Source organism: Triturus cristatus, chromosome 9 (genome assembly GCF_964204655.1).
Source record: "Triturus cristatus chromosome 9, aTriCri1.1, whole genome shotgun sequence".
In the NCBI taxonomy this organism is placed as follows: Eukaryota; Metazoa; Chordata; class Amphibia; order Caudata; family Salamandridae; genus Triturus; species Triturus cristatus.
The window spans coordinates 1,159,655,469-1,159,672,858 of NC_140592.1; the positions used below are offsets into that span (position 1 = coordinate 1,159,655,469).

The 17,390-nt window shown below is 41.8% G+C and overlaps 1 protein-coding gene across 4 annotated transcripts in view; it reads left to right on the forward strand.

The window, feature by feature from the left end:
• The window catches only part of SLC8A3 (solute carrier family 8 member A3), a 454,394-nt gene that overhangs the window by 391,150 nt on the left and 45,854 nt on the right, over positions 1-17,390 (forward strand). For 2 of the 4 annotated variants that reach the window (XM_085627127.1, XM_085627128.1), the window contains exon 4: positions 13,574-13,591. The exons of the other annotated variants lie outside the window; for them this stretch is intronic. In XM_085627127.1, coding sequence (XP_085483253.1) covers positions 13,574-13,591 — 18 coding nt within the window. The remainder of the gene's footprint in view (positions 1-13,573; positions 13,592-17,390) is intronic. 4 annotated transcript variants of the gene reach the window in all.

Consider the following 17,390-nt stretch of genomic DNA (forward strand, 5'->3'; position numbering starts at 1 on the left):
TGCGTTGTAAAGGAACTGCGATGTGATGACTGCGTTGTTAACGCTGTCTCCCGAATTTCCTATGCTTTATATTATTTGCTACACAGGTATCTGGAAGGAACATGGTCAGATGTGGCCTGTGTACTCTGAGGAAGATCCTGATTTGAGAGGGTCCCACAAGGTAATTTAGAGATAGAGATGGTGGGTATGGCTTACAAACAGTGGCTTTGCTCATTTTTAGATATATATTTTACAAGTAGCCAAAATAATACCCATTTTTTCCTTCCCCTGAATTACCATTACTTGGTGTAGGGAGATAAGAAGTATTACAAGTGTTTGGTGGCTGACAAATGGGAATCGGGTTTACTATTCTGATCCCCACGTGTTTATCTCTGATATTTCCTCCAGAGAGGCGAAACACCACTATGCTGTTTGCTTCCTGCAAAATGTAGCCTCTCCATTGGAATTATAAGGCCACTCATAATGAGTATTACTTAGTACTTGTATGATTTAGAAGCACTATAGAGATAGCTCAGAAGATTCATGCATGCTACTGACAGATGCAGGCAACCTGCCAGCATCTAACCACAACAGGAGTTACTCAGTATTTCACCATTCAGAGGTCAATAAATTGTGCATCAATGTAATTTGTAATACTAGCCAATGACAATTACACTGCTAGGAGCTGCAAGATTGATGCTACAAACACTGTGTTAATATAAGCTAGTATTTCTCTTTTAGACATCAGTAAACAGCAGAGACTCTACCAATGCTATACATTGTTGTATTTAAAACTAGGTTTAAAAGTTGTCTTTTAATATGAAGGCTATGAATAAAGTTAGTGTGAGTTTACAAATTGCTATATAATAACATAGTCTATTGTTTTTTTTGTTTTTTTGTTAGAGTATGAACTGTTAGATCTTCCCATAGATATATTCTCAAATAGAATATCCCCTTTTAACATGCCATTAAATTATATTTTTCCATCCACCACGTTTTTTCTGGTATGCTAAACTTTGTATATTGTGTTGGCTGGTTTCTTACAATCTGAGTACAATTATCTTCTTTCCCACACAGCCTGGTACAGAAATCCTGCTCTATTTATAATTTTCATCAGCAGATGACTCAAGGTGAAGTGCCACTCTGGATAGAAATCTGAGGGAACAATGGCATGACTTAGGAGAACTCTCCTCAGGCAAATGAAGCACTCTCCTTGCATTCACAGTCAAACATGTCGCACACACTTGATCTAGTGCGTCGGCGCTTACAATGAACCAGAGCGAACTCTTAAAAGAACATCAGTGCTATTCACCATGCTTCAGACACTAGGATTTTTTTAGGGAACAATAACTACAAAAAGGTTCCAATTAGTCTGACAACTCTTGTCTAATGAGTGCTTTCTGAGAATTGGAATGCCTATGGCAATTTTAATTTGTGGCGGGACTTCATCATTGCTAGAAAGTGCAGCTGTAATTGAAATTCTTGAGTAAAAAAAATTACAAGCAACCAACCAGATTTAAGTAGCAAGGAACAAGATTTGTCAAAGATCGGATAGCTTGTGTCCCAAAGTCTAATTTTCCTAATTATTTCTGTGAACTTGGCAAGCATGGAGCCTATTCGTGCTGGAGAAGAGGTTATTTTGCCAGTGTGGAGTCAGAAGTTCAGCCTTTTTCTTGAGATGTTTTATGGGCCTTCTCATATACGTCCACATTATGTGACACTTAGAAGGTGCAAATTCTTTCTAAAGTGGACGAGCTAAGCTTTGAAAGAAGGTCAAGCAAAATCTTCCTTTTCTTGATGTACTATTCTTTCTCCCCCTCTTCCATGTAGAGTTGGAGTCCATAAGTCAGTAACCCCCACTGTTCACCGAATGCCACATCACTTGGATCCAGCCATTACACCAATCTCACCTCCATGGAACACATTGAAAAATAAAGACGGCCTGGTACCTGCTCGTGCTTCAAAAGAAAGTGAAACAGTTTCTGCCAGAAACAACTTCAGAACTGTGGTACAAGCACTCTCACTTCTGGATGGTGATAATATCCTACTATACAGCCTTCCAGACTCCACACAGGCCCCTTTTAAGAGTGTTTTATGCACTGCAGCACGTCTCATCAAGGGTCTGAAGAAATATTATCACATCACCCTTATCCATAGGCTCCTCCTACAAGCCCTCGCCATCTTCAAGATCAGCTGCATCATTTAAAAACCATCACAACGATTAGACCCGTTTATCTTGCAGATAAGCCTACCATTCCTGATCGTTCTCCGCAGCCAGGACACCATCAGACTTCAAACTATGAAGTTTAAAAAAAGAAAATAACAAGGCAGCTGGCCTTCTCCAACTATGCACCAAAGGATCTGGAACCATCAGGGTGCCCCAACGCTGCTCCAATTTAGGTAAGAACTGAAGATGCACTTCTTTAAAGAGACATCACAGTGCAATAACAGTCCACAACAAGGCTCCTGTCTGTGCCTCATCCCTGGTGGTCCAGCGGAAGAGCCTGCTGTTCTGCTGATCTGCTCTCTTATGCCTTTCTCCCCTTTGCCTCTTCCCTCTTTTTTCCTGCCTTTTTACCTGCCACTGCTGCCCCCGCGTCCCCTCTCCCCAGTGTAATCCCACTCTCGCCTCCTAGCTGCTCACCCTCACCTGACCCCTACTTAATGGTGGGCACAGCAGGCGCGCCAAGGCAAGCCTGTCTGCAACCCAACTGCGACCAGCGCCAGGGACCCTGGTTCCCCGACCCCCGCCACTATGACCCCAGCACTCTCCTCGCTGTCAACCCTGGACGCAACAACAACTGCCAGTTATTGACGCCAAGCAACACCCACGGACTGATCTCCTGCTGACACTGCTGCCGCACCTTCACCCACCTCTGGACCAGACAGCCATCCTCAACCCATCGGACGCCACCGCACTCAAGCCACTGGGCTGCATCCTCCTCAACGTACGCTCCCTGCACAGACACGCCGTAGAAATCTAAGACCTCCTCAACACTCACCCACCCGATGTCGCCTTTCTCACCTAGACCTGGACCAATGGCAGCTCTGCTCCAGACATTGCAACCGCCATCCCAGATGGATACAAGATCCTGAGGAAAGACCACCCAGGAGGAGGCCTCGCCATCGTCCACAAAAGCACCCTCCATCTAACAACCACCAACCTGGACGACGCCTCGCCCCTCATGGAACACATCCACTTCCAGATACAGCCCAACCCTAGAACAACGCCCTGCGGAACACTCACCTACAGACCTCCCGGAACCCACACTCCTTTCACCAACGTCATCACAGACGACATCACTCCCCACGCCCTTGCCTCCATGGACTACATACTGCTTGGAGACCTGAACTTCCACCTAGAAAACCTCAACGATCCCAACACCACCGCCCTCCTGGAGAACCTCACCAAAATAGGACTGAAGCAACTTATCTCCACCCCCACACACAAGGAAGGACACACACTCAACCCAATCTACGCCGGAGGAAACAACATTCGCCTCAGCCACACCACAGAACCGCTCTTGACAGCCTACCACTGCATCCATTTCTCCTTCTCGAAACCCACTGCACACAAGCAAACGCCATGCCTCCCATGCAGAAACTGGAACAAAGTCTACGAAGAATGCCTCAACTCCACCCTCAGCTGCACCCCTCCCCTACTACGACAGACACCAACACACCAGCAAGCAAATTCCACCACTGGATCGGCAACTGCGCCAACACTCTCGCCCCCTCCAGAACACCACCAGACAACACAACACACAAGATATTTGGTTCCCCGCAGAGCTCTGAGAACCCAAGCGCTGTTGCAGACGACTGGAGAAAACGTGGAGAAACAGCAAAACCCCGTTAGCACGCTCCACCTACAAGGCCGCCATCACGGCACACCACCAACTCATCAAATCAACAAAGAGAAACTTCATCCTAGACAGAATACTCTCCAAATCCCACAACTCCAAGGAACTCTTTGCCATAATACAGCAATTCACCAGACCCAACAGCAAAACTACTGACGTCCCGCCCTCCCAAGACCTCTGCAACAAACTCAGCTCCTTCTTCCACTGCAAGATCAAGTCGCTCTACAACAACTTTGACGACCAAGCCCTCGGCACTCCCCCTTAACCCCCAGCAAGGCCATATAACAGACCCTCCTCACCTGGACCCCTCTGCCCACAGAAGACACCGCTAAGACTATAAAAAACAACCACTCCAGAGCACCTACTGACCCCTGCCTGCCACACATCTTCCTCAGGGCTGCCACCGTCTTCGCACCCAAACTACGCCTAACTATCAACTGCTCCCTCAAGACCACTACATTCCCTGACGTCTTGAAATGCACCGAAGTCAAGACTCTCCTCAAGAAGCCATCCGCAGACCCAACAGATCTCAAGAACTTCAGGCACATCTCACTACTCCCTTTCGCCACCAAAGTCATGGAGAAAGCCGTCAACACCCAGTTAGCACACTCTATAGAAACGAACAACATCCTAGAAACCTCTCAATCCGGATTCCGCAGCAACCACAGCACTGAGACCACACTCATAGCCGCCACGGACGACATCCGCGCCCTCCACGACCAAGGCCACACAGCAACCCTCATCCTCCTGGACCTTTCAGCAGCCTTCGACACCTTCTCCCACCGCACACTAGCCGCCAGACTCCACAACTCCGGCATCCAGGGAACAGCCTTAGACTGGATTTGATCTTTCCTCTCATGCAGAACACAAAGAATAGGACTCCAGTTTACTATTGTCCCGGACGCACTGGCCTGAAGTAATATGAACATCTTGCTACCATTTACTATGCAAAGGTATACCTATTGATGTCACCTGTTTAAATATTTAGATATGGTCTTGGTGAAAATATACAGTAAAGCACTGCTAAGGCACTTTCTATTAAATGTGAAACCATAATTTTCTCTAGATGCAACGTTATAAAATTTTATATCTCTTGAGTGTCTGGTTGCACAGAAAAACATTAAGTTGTGTGTTAACTGAAAAAGATTTTTTAGCAGTGTAATATACATCAGTGACTGGTTGTGTGCCTGTGGCACCTAAACGTAGTGAACGGTGAACTCAACAGAGTGATTTGTGGTGTCCAACATCGGTGGGCAATTGTTAGAATATATCATTTTTTCCTGCAGTTGTTAGGGTTCCTTCTCTCGTGTTTTTTCAAAGCTTAAGGTAGGTCAGATTGCAGCTCAATTCGATTCTGCTTTTTAAATTGTTACTGGTCACATTTTGCCACCACTATCTGAAATGTAAATAGTACATCTGGCCCCAGGTCCCTAAACCCCTTAGCTGTTGGGCATTTAAACTCTCTTTGGCACAGTGTTTCTATCGGCACAAATGGGACAATGCTTGGCAGAAGGAGTTATGTGGATTCCTTTGCCATCCGGAAGTTGCCATCACAGAAATGTAGACAAAATATGTGAGTTCAGGCAAAGTGTGATGTTTGCAGGGCATTGTGGGTATGAAAACCTCATGGGATTCATATAAGGCACTCCACCCTGGAATCCTGTTGTTGTTTACTTTTAAAAAATGTCTGGGGTTGGTAGGTTTCAATGGGTAGCATGGCCCCAAATCTAGCAGCGACCCCTATTTGCTGACCTCTCCACATAGCACTTTAGGGCCTTTTGCATCAAGGTCTCTTGGCCCACCCACACAAGTGCGGTACTATTTTTATCTGGAGGCTTGGGGGAATGCTGTTTGGTAGGAAATGTGTGGCTCCCCGCAGATTCCACAAGTGTTCCTCACAAAAATGTGAAGTTAATGTGTGTATTTAATCAATGATTGAGGTTTACAAGGCATTGTGGGTAAGAAAATGGTGTGGGATGCATGCAAAGCACACCACCCTAGACACCCCCAGATGTCTAACTTTCAGAACTGCATGGGTCTGGTAGGTTTTTCCAAGTAGCAGCTTGCCCAAGCCCAAAAAGTGCAGCCATTCACCATTGCAAGTGGGATGATACTGGGAGTTAGACAAACTCCACTGGTCCATTTGTAAAACAACATCCAAAAGAATCAAATGCCCTCCTGCTTGCCATTGGGATGGGATGCTTTAGCCCGCAGGAGGGCAGAAAGATTGTTGAGGTTTTAGGGGTGAGGGTGGGGCTTGATGTAGGCTGCAAAAAACACACCCCATTATTTTATAAAAAATATATATTGCTACCATCCAGTGGGCTTTCTAGCGTAGGAAACTATCCCATCTGCTCCTGGGGGGGAAGGCAGAAACACTGTTGTCCCATTTACTTGTGGTGAGGGCATAGCCATGCCCTTGTTGGGCTGCCCCCACCCCATATTTAAAAAAAGAATCCCTGGCTTCTATTGGACTTTCTGGCCCCCCTGGGGGGCAGATCAGTGGTGATTATCCCAATCCGCTCCCCAGGGGGGGGGCAATAAGGCTGTTTTCACATTTTTAGAGGGATGGGAGCATGCCCATGCCCATGCTGGGCAGTCCCCACCCCTACAATTCTAAAACAAAAGTAATCCCTGGGGTCTAGTGGGCTTTCTGCCCCCGGAGTTAGGGGGGCAGAAAGACTGTTTCTCCATTTTAATGGTGGTGGGGGCATGTCCATGCCCATTCTGGGCAGACCTAGTCCCTACAATTCTAGAAAGAAAAATAAATTTATGATGTCTATTAGGATTTCTACCTCCCCTCCCCCCCCGCCCCCCCGGGGTCAGATGAGGGTAATTGCCCCAATCTGCTCCCCACAGTGGGAAAGAAAGACCGCATTAGAAAAACAGCAAGGGGGAGCACAAGTTCTTGCCCAAAGGGCTGCTCCCCCTCTCCCTGGTGTCTTGTGAGCGGATCCCGGCTTGGGGATCGTCCTTCTGCAGCGATCCCTAAGCCGGGATCCACTGGGCAGAGGCACCATTGGAAAGGAGAGATTCTCCTTTTTCCAACGATACCTCTTCTGTTAGAATCAGTGCTTAGGGGGCTGAGATAACGGCTCGTTTTACTTTCACTTTTTCTGTAATTGCGTCTGTGCACCCTGCGCGCTGATCATCATTACAGTAAAAAAAAACTTCCTGAGCAATGTGAGCTTAAAAAGTGATAAAGGACTCACTCTGCGCCAGATGGGCCTTTATTTAAATCCCCAGTGTCAGCCAATGGCCGATGCATGCACCCAAAAAGTTTAACATCAATGTTTGTAAACAACTGTTTTTAGATACCTGATAGGTTTTGAAATAATTCCAATAAATAGGTTTTGTACCTGTTAAACAGTGATACGTACAGATGTCCTAGTGACTGAGACATGAACCGAGAACAGATAAATGAGAGCGCAATTCAATGAAATAATTTAATAATAAAATAATTTGTAAAAATAGAGGGTGTGCCACAGAGTGTGTTCATTATCATAATCTAGTTTTACTTGCAGTATCACCTCAATGGCACTATCGAGGCCAACAGTAGAATGACACATTTTGGCAATTTTAAAAATGAGCAAGGAAACAAATTTATATTCTACGTTAATGTATGATAGAAGAGCGCTGAATGCAGGGGATTCATAGTCACAACTAACCATAGCTTGCAAAGGTACAGCTAGTTCATTTCTATTTTGGATTACTAAGGCAAATGAGCACCCAGAAAATTGTCAATTGTCAACATATGACACACCAGTCTTGGCCCAAGCATTGTAAATTAAGCAGATATGTCTACCATGTTTTTCTTTGAAATGTTTATTGTCTAAGAAAATAATATTGTTGAATATTCATTCCAGGGATTAATTGTCTCTACAAACTGCTTGTCCAAAACAAATGAAACAACTATTCCTCAAAAATAAATTGCAACATCTCTTCCGCATACTCTTAGCACAGGAAGAGTGGACTTTGATTAATGAAGCACTTTGATCACTCAGAATAGAGCTCACAAGGAAGTGGAACTTTGGGGTGCAGGAATGGATGAGGAAAGGAATCCAGCAGTCCAATAGGTTGACCAAAGTAGAAGGAGGTTTAGGGTCTTAAGCTCTAATATTACACTTAGATTCAGATTCTGAACTATGCTAAATAAGGTGGTGTGTTTACCACAACCAATAAAGAGCGATATTTGCCAGTGCAGGAATATGTTATATTCCGAGTTTCGAACGTAGAAATAGGCATATCATAGAGATTTAGGGGACTGTACACAAATTTTATTTTGTATTACGTTGAATAATACAACAATAGTCTTACTCACGTACAAGATGCCATTTAAAACGTACAACTAGTTTGTGTGGAGGACCCAGCCCCGACTGCAGAGATCCCCACACATGTATTTACATGTTTTTGGTTGTAAATGTGGGGGGGTTTAGGAAGGGCTAAGTAGGGTTTTAGGGAGAGACATGAACCCACACAGTAAGCCCATTCCGATTCACAAGCTGCACTTATAGAACTACTACAGCCAAAAAGGTTCCAAAATATTAGTAAATGTCTCGAGCTCAGGCCTGGAATAAAACCAGTACACCACATTTCCACCAACTAGTACTGCAAAATCCTGCATATAAAATAATGGAGACATGGATCTAAAATAACACCCCATATGAACTAATGTTAAAATATACTAAATTATTTTACATTTAAAAAAATATATACACATTTTATTTAATGTTGAAAATTGCATATAAGTATTATTTTATTATAAACTATTTGAATAGCCTTTACACTGCATTTAAAAAAAATTGTTTAAATTATTTTCATAAATAGCTTTTAGTAATTTATATTAGTTTATAAATAGATATAAACATTTTGCTTTAGGTGGGTTTTTTAATAAATCCTTAAGAAAATAATTTTAATTTATTATATTTAAATTAATTACATTGCTGATTCAAAAATAAGTTAATAGTGTTGTAGTTTTTAAAATGTTTGTTCTGCATTTAAAATAAATATATAAGTTACATTAATATTTAACATGAAAACATTTTTGTTTTTTCAAAACGTTTATTCAACTTTCCCTATACTTTACTATAGCGATATTCCCTTCCACTGGTGGAGACTCTGTCAACTTGTGAAAACGTACTAGTGGTGTCAGTGTCTAACATAAAAATGTCAGAAATGTAATATTTCCCTTCGAGTGAAGCTTAGCTGAAGATATATGCTACCACCCTCATTGCTCCAGTCAAGAGTAGATCAGGATTGTTTGGTGCTAGAGGGAGCCTAAGACGGTAATGGGATACAAGCAACAAATTTAGAAGAACAAGGACCCTATCTGCTGTAAGGCTCTTGATCCGATTTAGAAGAACAAATAGCTGAATTTAATGATGCAAGGTATATACAGATGGATACCTACAAGGTGAAAATGATCTTACTGCTGTGTCATTGTACACCACATTTTTATAATTATGCATTAGAAAACCCCATGTGAGGGGTGGAAAGTGGGCGAATCAAGGCATGGTTTGTTATGTGAGTATATGAACCCCCACAAATGCCCCAGCTTGCGGTAGGCTAATCTGTTCTATGATTGGAAGCGGAATGGAACACCCGCAAAGTGTAGAGAATGGGGATTCTCCATTCAACAAAAAATATTTTCTTCATGGAGAAAAAAAGTTGTAAGCACACAATGAGTCTGCCTCTCCCCACTGCGGAATTGTGCTGGGTATACAATTAAGTAGTGCGGAAATAACGGTGTTTTGAGTGTCATATGACATTACAAGTATTGTGCCTGGAAACCTGAAACTAGCGCAGCAACCCAGGCACACTACTGAGAATGTTTGTAAATTGCTAAAAGTAGAAACTCTGCACCCATTCGTAGGATTAATTTTACTTTTTTGTTACTCGGGCTTTCAAGATCAAAGTGAGGAATCAATTGTAGAACTCAAATAGTCTGTAGAAGCAGGAGGAACAAAACATACCACTGCATATTCTCAGAAATGATTTTACAGAATTTTCAGTACAACAGTAAAGTAGTCAATAAGAAACAATTTGAAAGTAAAAATTATTTTGCGTTATTGAAGGACAGACATTCAATCGAAAGTATATTTGGGAAGTTGCATGAAAGTTTCTTTTAAGAACTTGCTAGCATTATAATTCGCTGTGAGTCATCATTTAATCAGACTAGAAAACTAATCTTATCAATGTAGGACCGTGATATAATATTGCCCTAAAGGCAATGGAACAAGTCATAGATATGAGTCTCAAGAGTAGTGATGATTTCCAAGCCACAATATGTACCTTATGCTTTCGTGAGAACCAGAATATAAAATGAAGGAGCTCACAACCATGTATCTAATCCACAATGGCTGGAAGCTAAGAGATCTTCATTACCAATGTGCATCTGTCTTCGAAGAATACTGGAAAACATGCTAGTAAATAACATCCCACATCGCACCAATCCATTATCATGACCATGATGCTGGAAGGAGACGTGAGATTACTGAGAAGAAAATAAATTGCATATCCCTATTCTACATGTACCAGCAGCAATCACAATTTATTTAGGTTGAACTATATTTCTAAACATGAATACTATTTGCCCCATTAATGGTGTAGATCCAGCCAAACAGCATAGCCAGTTCTTAACACTATGAGAACGAATACTCACAAATTGCAAAATGTAAAACTGGCCCCCAGTATGGGTCCTGTTTCATCAATTTGTTGATTGACTTGTCTACCGCATGGCTATAAAACTAGAAACCATATATAATAAATAATATGTAATAATCTTTGGGCAAAACAATTAATAGTGGAATTAAAGCAATACTGAATTTTTTTCAGGTGTGTGTGGATGTCTGCAGTGTTTGTTTGCTTTGTGCTCTGGCAGTATATTCTGTTTCTTATTTTATTGAACAGTAAAAATTAGATTTTCCAACTATCCTCTGTATTGTTTGCCTAACCACCCTTTCCCATACACCAAATTGTCTTCTATACATGTATAGTTTCACAAAGTATAATGCTTGAAACCATTTCCTAAACAATTTGATATTACATATGTTAATTTAGGGTAATTGAGCAATAATGGAGTACCACTGAGCACACTTTCTCAATGCATTTTGAATAAGAATGATCTCACATTATCTTTAAGATGCTTTCTAAAGATGGAATTCATCAAAATGATGGCATCTTCATTAATTTACTTAATTTAAGAATTGGTGCAAGATCAGTTTACAGATACTGATAGAACGTGGAGCTATATAGTATTTTACAAGAATCATCCAAATAAGGGCCCGAGTACGATCTCGCTAGGAAAGCCCTCCATATGACTCGGATCCAGATTGTTTTCCTAGCGAATTTTGCTCTGCGAGTCCTAGCGTCCGAGTACAATGCACCCGTATGGTGACGGACTCGGTTCGCTCGGACTTCCATTGATGGGAGCCTGTATACCGAACGCGTACACAGGCTCACATAGCAAAAAGGGGTGGGTGGGGAAAAGCATACACCCTGTGGCAGGCACTCCATGGTGCCCTGCTACTGTGCATGCATAGAAAGGGGGGTATCCATGGGTACCCCCACAGGACCGATTCAAAGCACCCCAGGTGAAGGGGGGCCTGCTACAGCCCCCCGAAATCCTATTCCCCCAGCCGTTTTGTCTGACTGAGACCGAGTTGATACAGCTGTCCAAATCGTGCATTGTACTCGCTCGTTCAGAAGCTGGCTCAATTGTGTGGCACGATTCGGCTGCGAACAAGTCAGACCGACAGCATCGGGTTCGGAAATGATTTGGTCGACGTGGACGAGATCTTCGCATCGTACTTGGTCGTTTGGAATGGGGGACGAATTGGTTGGAAACATTAGCTCCGAATCGGATTTGCTCATTCCGGAACCCGTCTAGAGGCCTTCCTAGCCAGATCGTACTCAGGCCCTAAATTGGAAAAGTGAAGTAAAGAGACATACGGCAAAGTTTCAGTGGACTGTGACAAGTTTTATTAAAATAACTCAATATATACTCTCCTGTGTGATAAGCATTGTTATATTGTTCAAGAGGTTTGTAAACTTAACACTTCATTGAGAGCACTGAGAATTTGATAATTCTGTGAAATAAATATCCAAATAGTTGCAACAAAAATAAGAAGAAACATAATATGAAGAGCACCACAACTGTAGAGGATGCAGCGAAGGAGATAAAACAGAGCACAAAAGTTGTCAAGAAAATGGGATTGAGGGTCTGATTTTAAAAGCATTTGAAAAGCCACTGTAAAGTAATTTTCTATTGAAGAATAATTTGTACCAGAGGTGGCATGGAAGGATACTTTTTTCAGCAAATAATTCTCTATTGGTAGTTACAGATTTAGGGAAAATACCGCTTAGTGTGATTATCTGAGAATAATACATTACCACCACTTTAAATAAGGCCCATTTTCTGGGTTTGAGAGTTTATCAGGGATGTGTAGGTATGAAATTTCGGTCATTCTAAACGTCATGTTTGCTAAGTCAGTGCCTCCCTTTTGATGCCACTTTTTCTAATTGGTCAAATTTTACATGCTTCAAATACATTATAATGCTAATATAAACAAACTTTTAAAACTGATGGTTCTTTTCGAATACATTCTTTTCAATTCTGTTTAAACAGCATTCTCTATTTTGAGTTTCACTTCCACTCCTTCGTATAGATTGCTTGCTCAGCATGATGTGACCCTTTGTTAATATTTTATAGTATATTACTAATTGACTTACAATTTAGCCTCATGAAAAAACGTGAAAGCAAATCTATTTTCGGACCATGAATGCTGCATGTTTTATTTGAAATTAAATAAAGAGATCACCGCAAACAGTATTATTTTTCAAATTTGAAAATTTTAAAAATATTCAATATCTGTTTTGGTCTATTCCCTAATAGGCTTGAAAAACGTTTGCAATCAGTTTATACCATTTTGCGTCTCATGCAAAGGTATATTTTCTCCTTTCATTTATATTCTTTAAATGAAGGCGACACCAGAACAATCTCGTCCAGATATTATAAAGTTCAGTTCTAAAAACCATCCTTGAAATTAAGTAATGAAACAATGCTAGACAAAGGGCGTCATTGAATGAAAGAAGATAGGAATATCCATGCAAGTTGTGGGCACATTTGTATATATATCCCTGTATGCAGACAGCCTCAACTTTAATTCTTCTGTCTGATCTGTGAAAAATCCAAATTTGTATCTAGTCAACATTGCAGAGACAAACGAATATATTATTCAGCCATGTGTTACAATAAAACTTAATGCATAATGTTGAAATCATGCATTATTTTTTTTCATATTAATTTATATTTTGAATGATGATTGAAAGAATCAAAGAGATGTAGTGTTGGGGGTTAAGCAAACAAAATTCAAAAAGTAAATGTAAACCACCAGTGCTACGGGAAAGGCGTATGTCTATTTCTGTAAGCGTGGGTACTGGGAAGTGACATGCCTGCTGTAATCCCACAGCCTAAAGTTGCATACTAAGGACGAGGGAAGTGGCATTGATGATAGATTTGCATTCTTACAGAGATCAAGGATAGCTCTTAGTCCTCTTTTACCTCATTGCAGTTTTTATACTTTGCAGATCCTCAAGCTTTCACTTAGCATGTGTGACTTAACATTGCATTGATTGCTTATTAATTCATTTTTGCAAGCTTTGAAGCTACTCCACGTAGAAGCTTTAACTCTCTTCCTTCTCTTCTTTCTTCTCCCTCTCTCCTTATATAACAGCCCTCCTGTTAACACAAGGTAAGACATGCTTCCAAGATGAACTTTGAACTCAATTTCATTGGGATGCTTGTGATAGTTGGAGTCTCTTGCTAAGTGCTACATTGTCTGAACATACTGCACATCTCATATCCTCGCAAAGACCTTACCATCCGCTATAAAATGCCAACAAAACCCACTGGATGAAACAGTAAACCACAAAATGTTATATGCCCTTGAAATGTTGAAAGAATTGTATATGTTAATAGAATTTAGCTGTAGAAAAATGGTTAGAGACAGAGCAATGCTAAATTACTCATGTTCATGGTAAGTACAGTCCATTAGGCGGTAGAAACTTGGATCTTCTTTGTTCTTTACAATAAATATGTGGCCTTTTTAGTTCTTCTGTTTTTCACATTGTGTCACCCTGAACACTCTTAGGAGCTTGAGGACTTACTTTTGTAAGTCCCAAGTTCTGATCACATGAATACATCATCCACTAGGGCTGTAAGCCAGGGACAAATTGTCTTGTGAAAAAGAAAACACAATGAAAGAGTATCTCTGCTGAACACTTATATTTTCCAGGTTACATTTTGGGGTGCTCACTTTAGAATGCTGCAAGATGATGTCACCTGTTCCGTATGTGTTATATGATGTATTTAACTCATGGGGTTTCACCTAACCATATATTGCAAATTAAGGACTTCTTTTGTACTAGAACACATGGCACATCTTGCAAATTTTTGCAACATTAGTCTGGATAATTAACAGGTAAAAAGAGCATCTTTCACTCTCCCTCTCTTGTCTATTCTACTTTAGTTTTAGTATGCAGATGAAACGTCTAGTTATTATGATTCTCTAATGCATTTCTGTTGCTAATGATATATCATATTTGAGCTGTGCTGCAGCAATTGTGTGTATTATTACAGATCATGAAATTATTTTCTTCTATTAATGTGGGAACAGTGCTCTGTAGCTCTATGGTATACTGCAGGCTCACTTGTGTGCAAAAACTTGAAAGAGTCAGAGTTTTGAGGAAATGAATTCCCCTACAATAACTTTTATTTAGTTAAATTGTCTAAGGTTTCTAGGTTGGGTTCCTAGTCCTTTGATGTCTCTACTCTATGGTCTCCCTCTGCCTTCATTTGCCTCCTACCCTTTGTTAACAGGCACTTTGATATATACAATTGTTATGAATTAAGACCTGCTTTGTCTTCAGGTCATTGTAAACATCTGGCATCAGGTTTTTTTTCACCTACATCCCCTGCAATTCCTCTGTGTTATTGGGAAGTTATTGATTAGACATACTCTTGTGGCCATCATTTCTAGAACCTTCCAACTCTTCAACCATGCTCTAGGATCAGTTCTGTCAAAGGCCTCCGGTACGTCTAATATGAATGTAAGGTAAATTCATCCACCGTCATTGACACTTGAAAACATCATTAAACACATTGCTCTGTTCTGGCTTCATGCACTGCTGAAACCTGAATGCAGTTCAAATCTACTCCAAGAATACACAGCCTCCAAGACAAGCTACACACGCATATTCTTATTAGAAGGAGTCATATATGTGTTCTGTAATGAGATTAAAGATTTCTGATAATGATTTTAGAGACAATGGTGATTTTGTCATTTTGCAGGAGGAAACACATTCCTCTGTGGTTATGGGGGGGGGGGGATTGTTTATATAAACATCTTCTTTTCTACTCACTTTTCAATTACTCGTGCAAGGAGAGTACGGTTGCATATCGATGAATTGATGATATAGTGCATTGACAACCAAATTATGTCCAGGACAGTCAGATCCATTTCATAGTTTCTGGGTATCCAAAGAAAATAGACTTACATGTAGTGCATCTAAAGCAAACTCATTCGAATAGATTACACGAGAAATGTGTAAAGAGTCGAATACTGCTTCAAGTGATAACATGAATCATTTATTAAAAGAATCCCAGTCACACAGACCGGATAATCCGGGTCCAGGTTCAACTGACTTTGAGTTCAAATCTCAGTCAGATGATCAGAGACACAGGATATCCTCCGCACAACTTTCTTTTGGACTATTAGTAAACAAGTAAATACCGCACCCTGCTTTACCTAGTCCTTTGCAGAATATGTGACTATTGTGTGTTTGTATGTCCACTTGAGTGTGTGTGTTCATCTGCGTTGGTATGTGAAAATCAGTGTGGAGGGAAATGGAAAGGAATTCAATTTTTGTCAGGATCACTTCGGGACATACCCTAAAAAGTATTTCGTTTTTACTTTCAACTTCTCATCAGTATCCAAGATAATATCACACTGACCAAATATTTGGAGAACAATCAGATCTGAGATAAATCTCAGAATGGATTCCGTCCCAGGCACAGCACAGAATAAGCCCTTTTGTCAGTCACGGAGCATCTGTGGGCTACGTTATACGACGGCAAAACTCCAGCTCTATTTTTACTTGACCTTAGCGCGGCCTTTGACATGGTCTCCCACAAAATCCTTCTCCAATGACTCGAGGAGATCAGGGCCAAAAGCACGTCTTTGGCCTGGTTTGCCTCTTTTTTATCAGAACGTTCCTCCAGGTTAATGCCCCCCTACCAGTCCAGTAACTACCCTCTTAGCTGTGGTGTCCCACAGGGCTCAGCCTTAAGGCCCACGTTGTTTAACGTGTACGTCCGACCTCTGGCCCTCCTGGCTAAAGAGCGAGACATTAAAATGGCATCGTACGCGGATGACACCCAGCTGGTGTTCAACTTCTCCAACAACCCTGCTTTGGACCAATTGAAATTTCGTGCCGATGTTCTGGCCATTGCAGAGTGGATGACAAACAACTATTTACAGCTTAATTCGGCAAAGACTGAGCTACTCGAGGTCGGCCGGGACACCCACAAGTGGGATTACCAGTGGTGGCCTGCGACCCTGGGCACCCCTCCCACACTGAAAAAACACAGTTAAAGACCTAGGGAACCGCCCTCTTATTTGAGCCCCACGCTAAAAAAGTGTCTGGCTCCTGTTTTGTTCTTCTGCGCGGCCTAAAACCCATCTTAGGTTTTTTTGACGCCACCACCCGCCAACTGATAGTCCAATCAGCGGTCCAGTCACACCTGGATTACTGTAATGGCCTTCTACTTGGCGTGAATAAAACAGTCACTGCAAGACTCCAATGGGTACAAAATGCAGCTGCTCGCACTCTGTTTGTCCTCCGTAGGAAATTTCATACCTCCTTCGCCACTTACACTGGCTGCTAATTAAGCAGAGAGTTCAGTTCAAAACCCTCTGCACCACGCACAAGATTGTACACGGCCAAGGCCCCCAAATCTTGCAGGAACTTTGCTTCCCCTATACGCCTCTGTGTATGTTGCGCTCTACTGATCAGCATCTGCTGTGTATCCCACAAGTCCACCGTTGTAGAGCCGGGGGTCGATCCTTTAAATATCTGGCCCCCACACTATGGAATTCCATCCCTCTGGATGCCCGCCGTACACCTGACCACTGGGCCTTCAGGAAACTGATCAAAACCTGGCTGTTTGCTTCTATCTAGCTTCACACCCCTCCGGTCTCCGGCCCGCCAGCACTGGGACGCCCTGTTGCTGGGGCAGCCATTCGCTATACAAACCCACTTAACATAACATAATACTATGAATGTTAGTTAAGACTGTGCTGTGTACTTGATGCCTACACTCAACAGTTAGATAAGAATATCCTTCGTCGGTTAAAGAAAATAGTTCTTCATATTTGCCTACGGTAACGGTCATTAGTCATCAACTCTACGGTGGCCAACAGGCTAGATTGTACCAACAGACTAGCTATCTTGAGACTCGGACAAAAGAAGGACTCAGATGGTCTCAGTCAA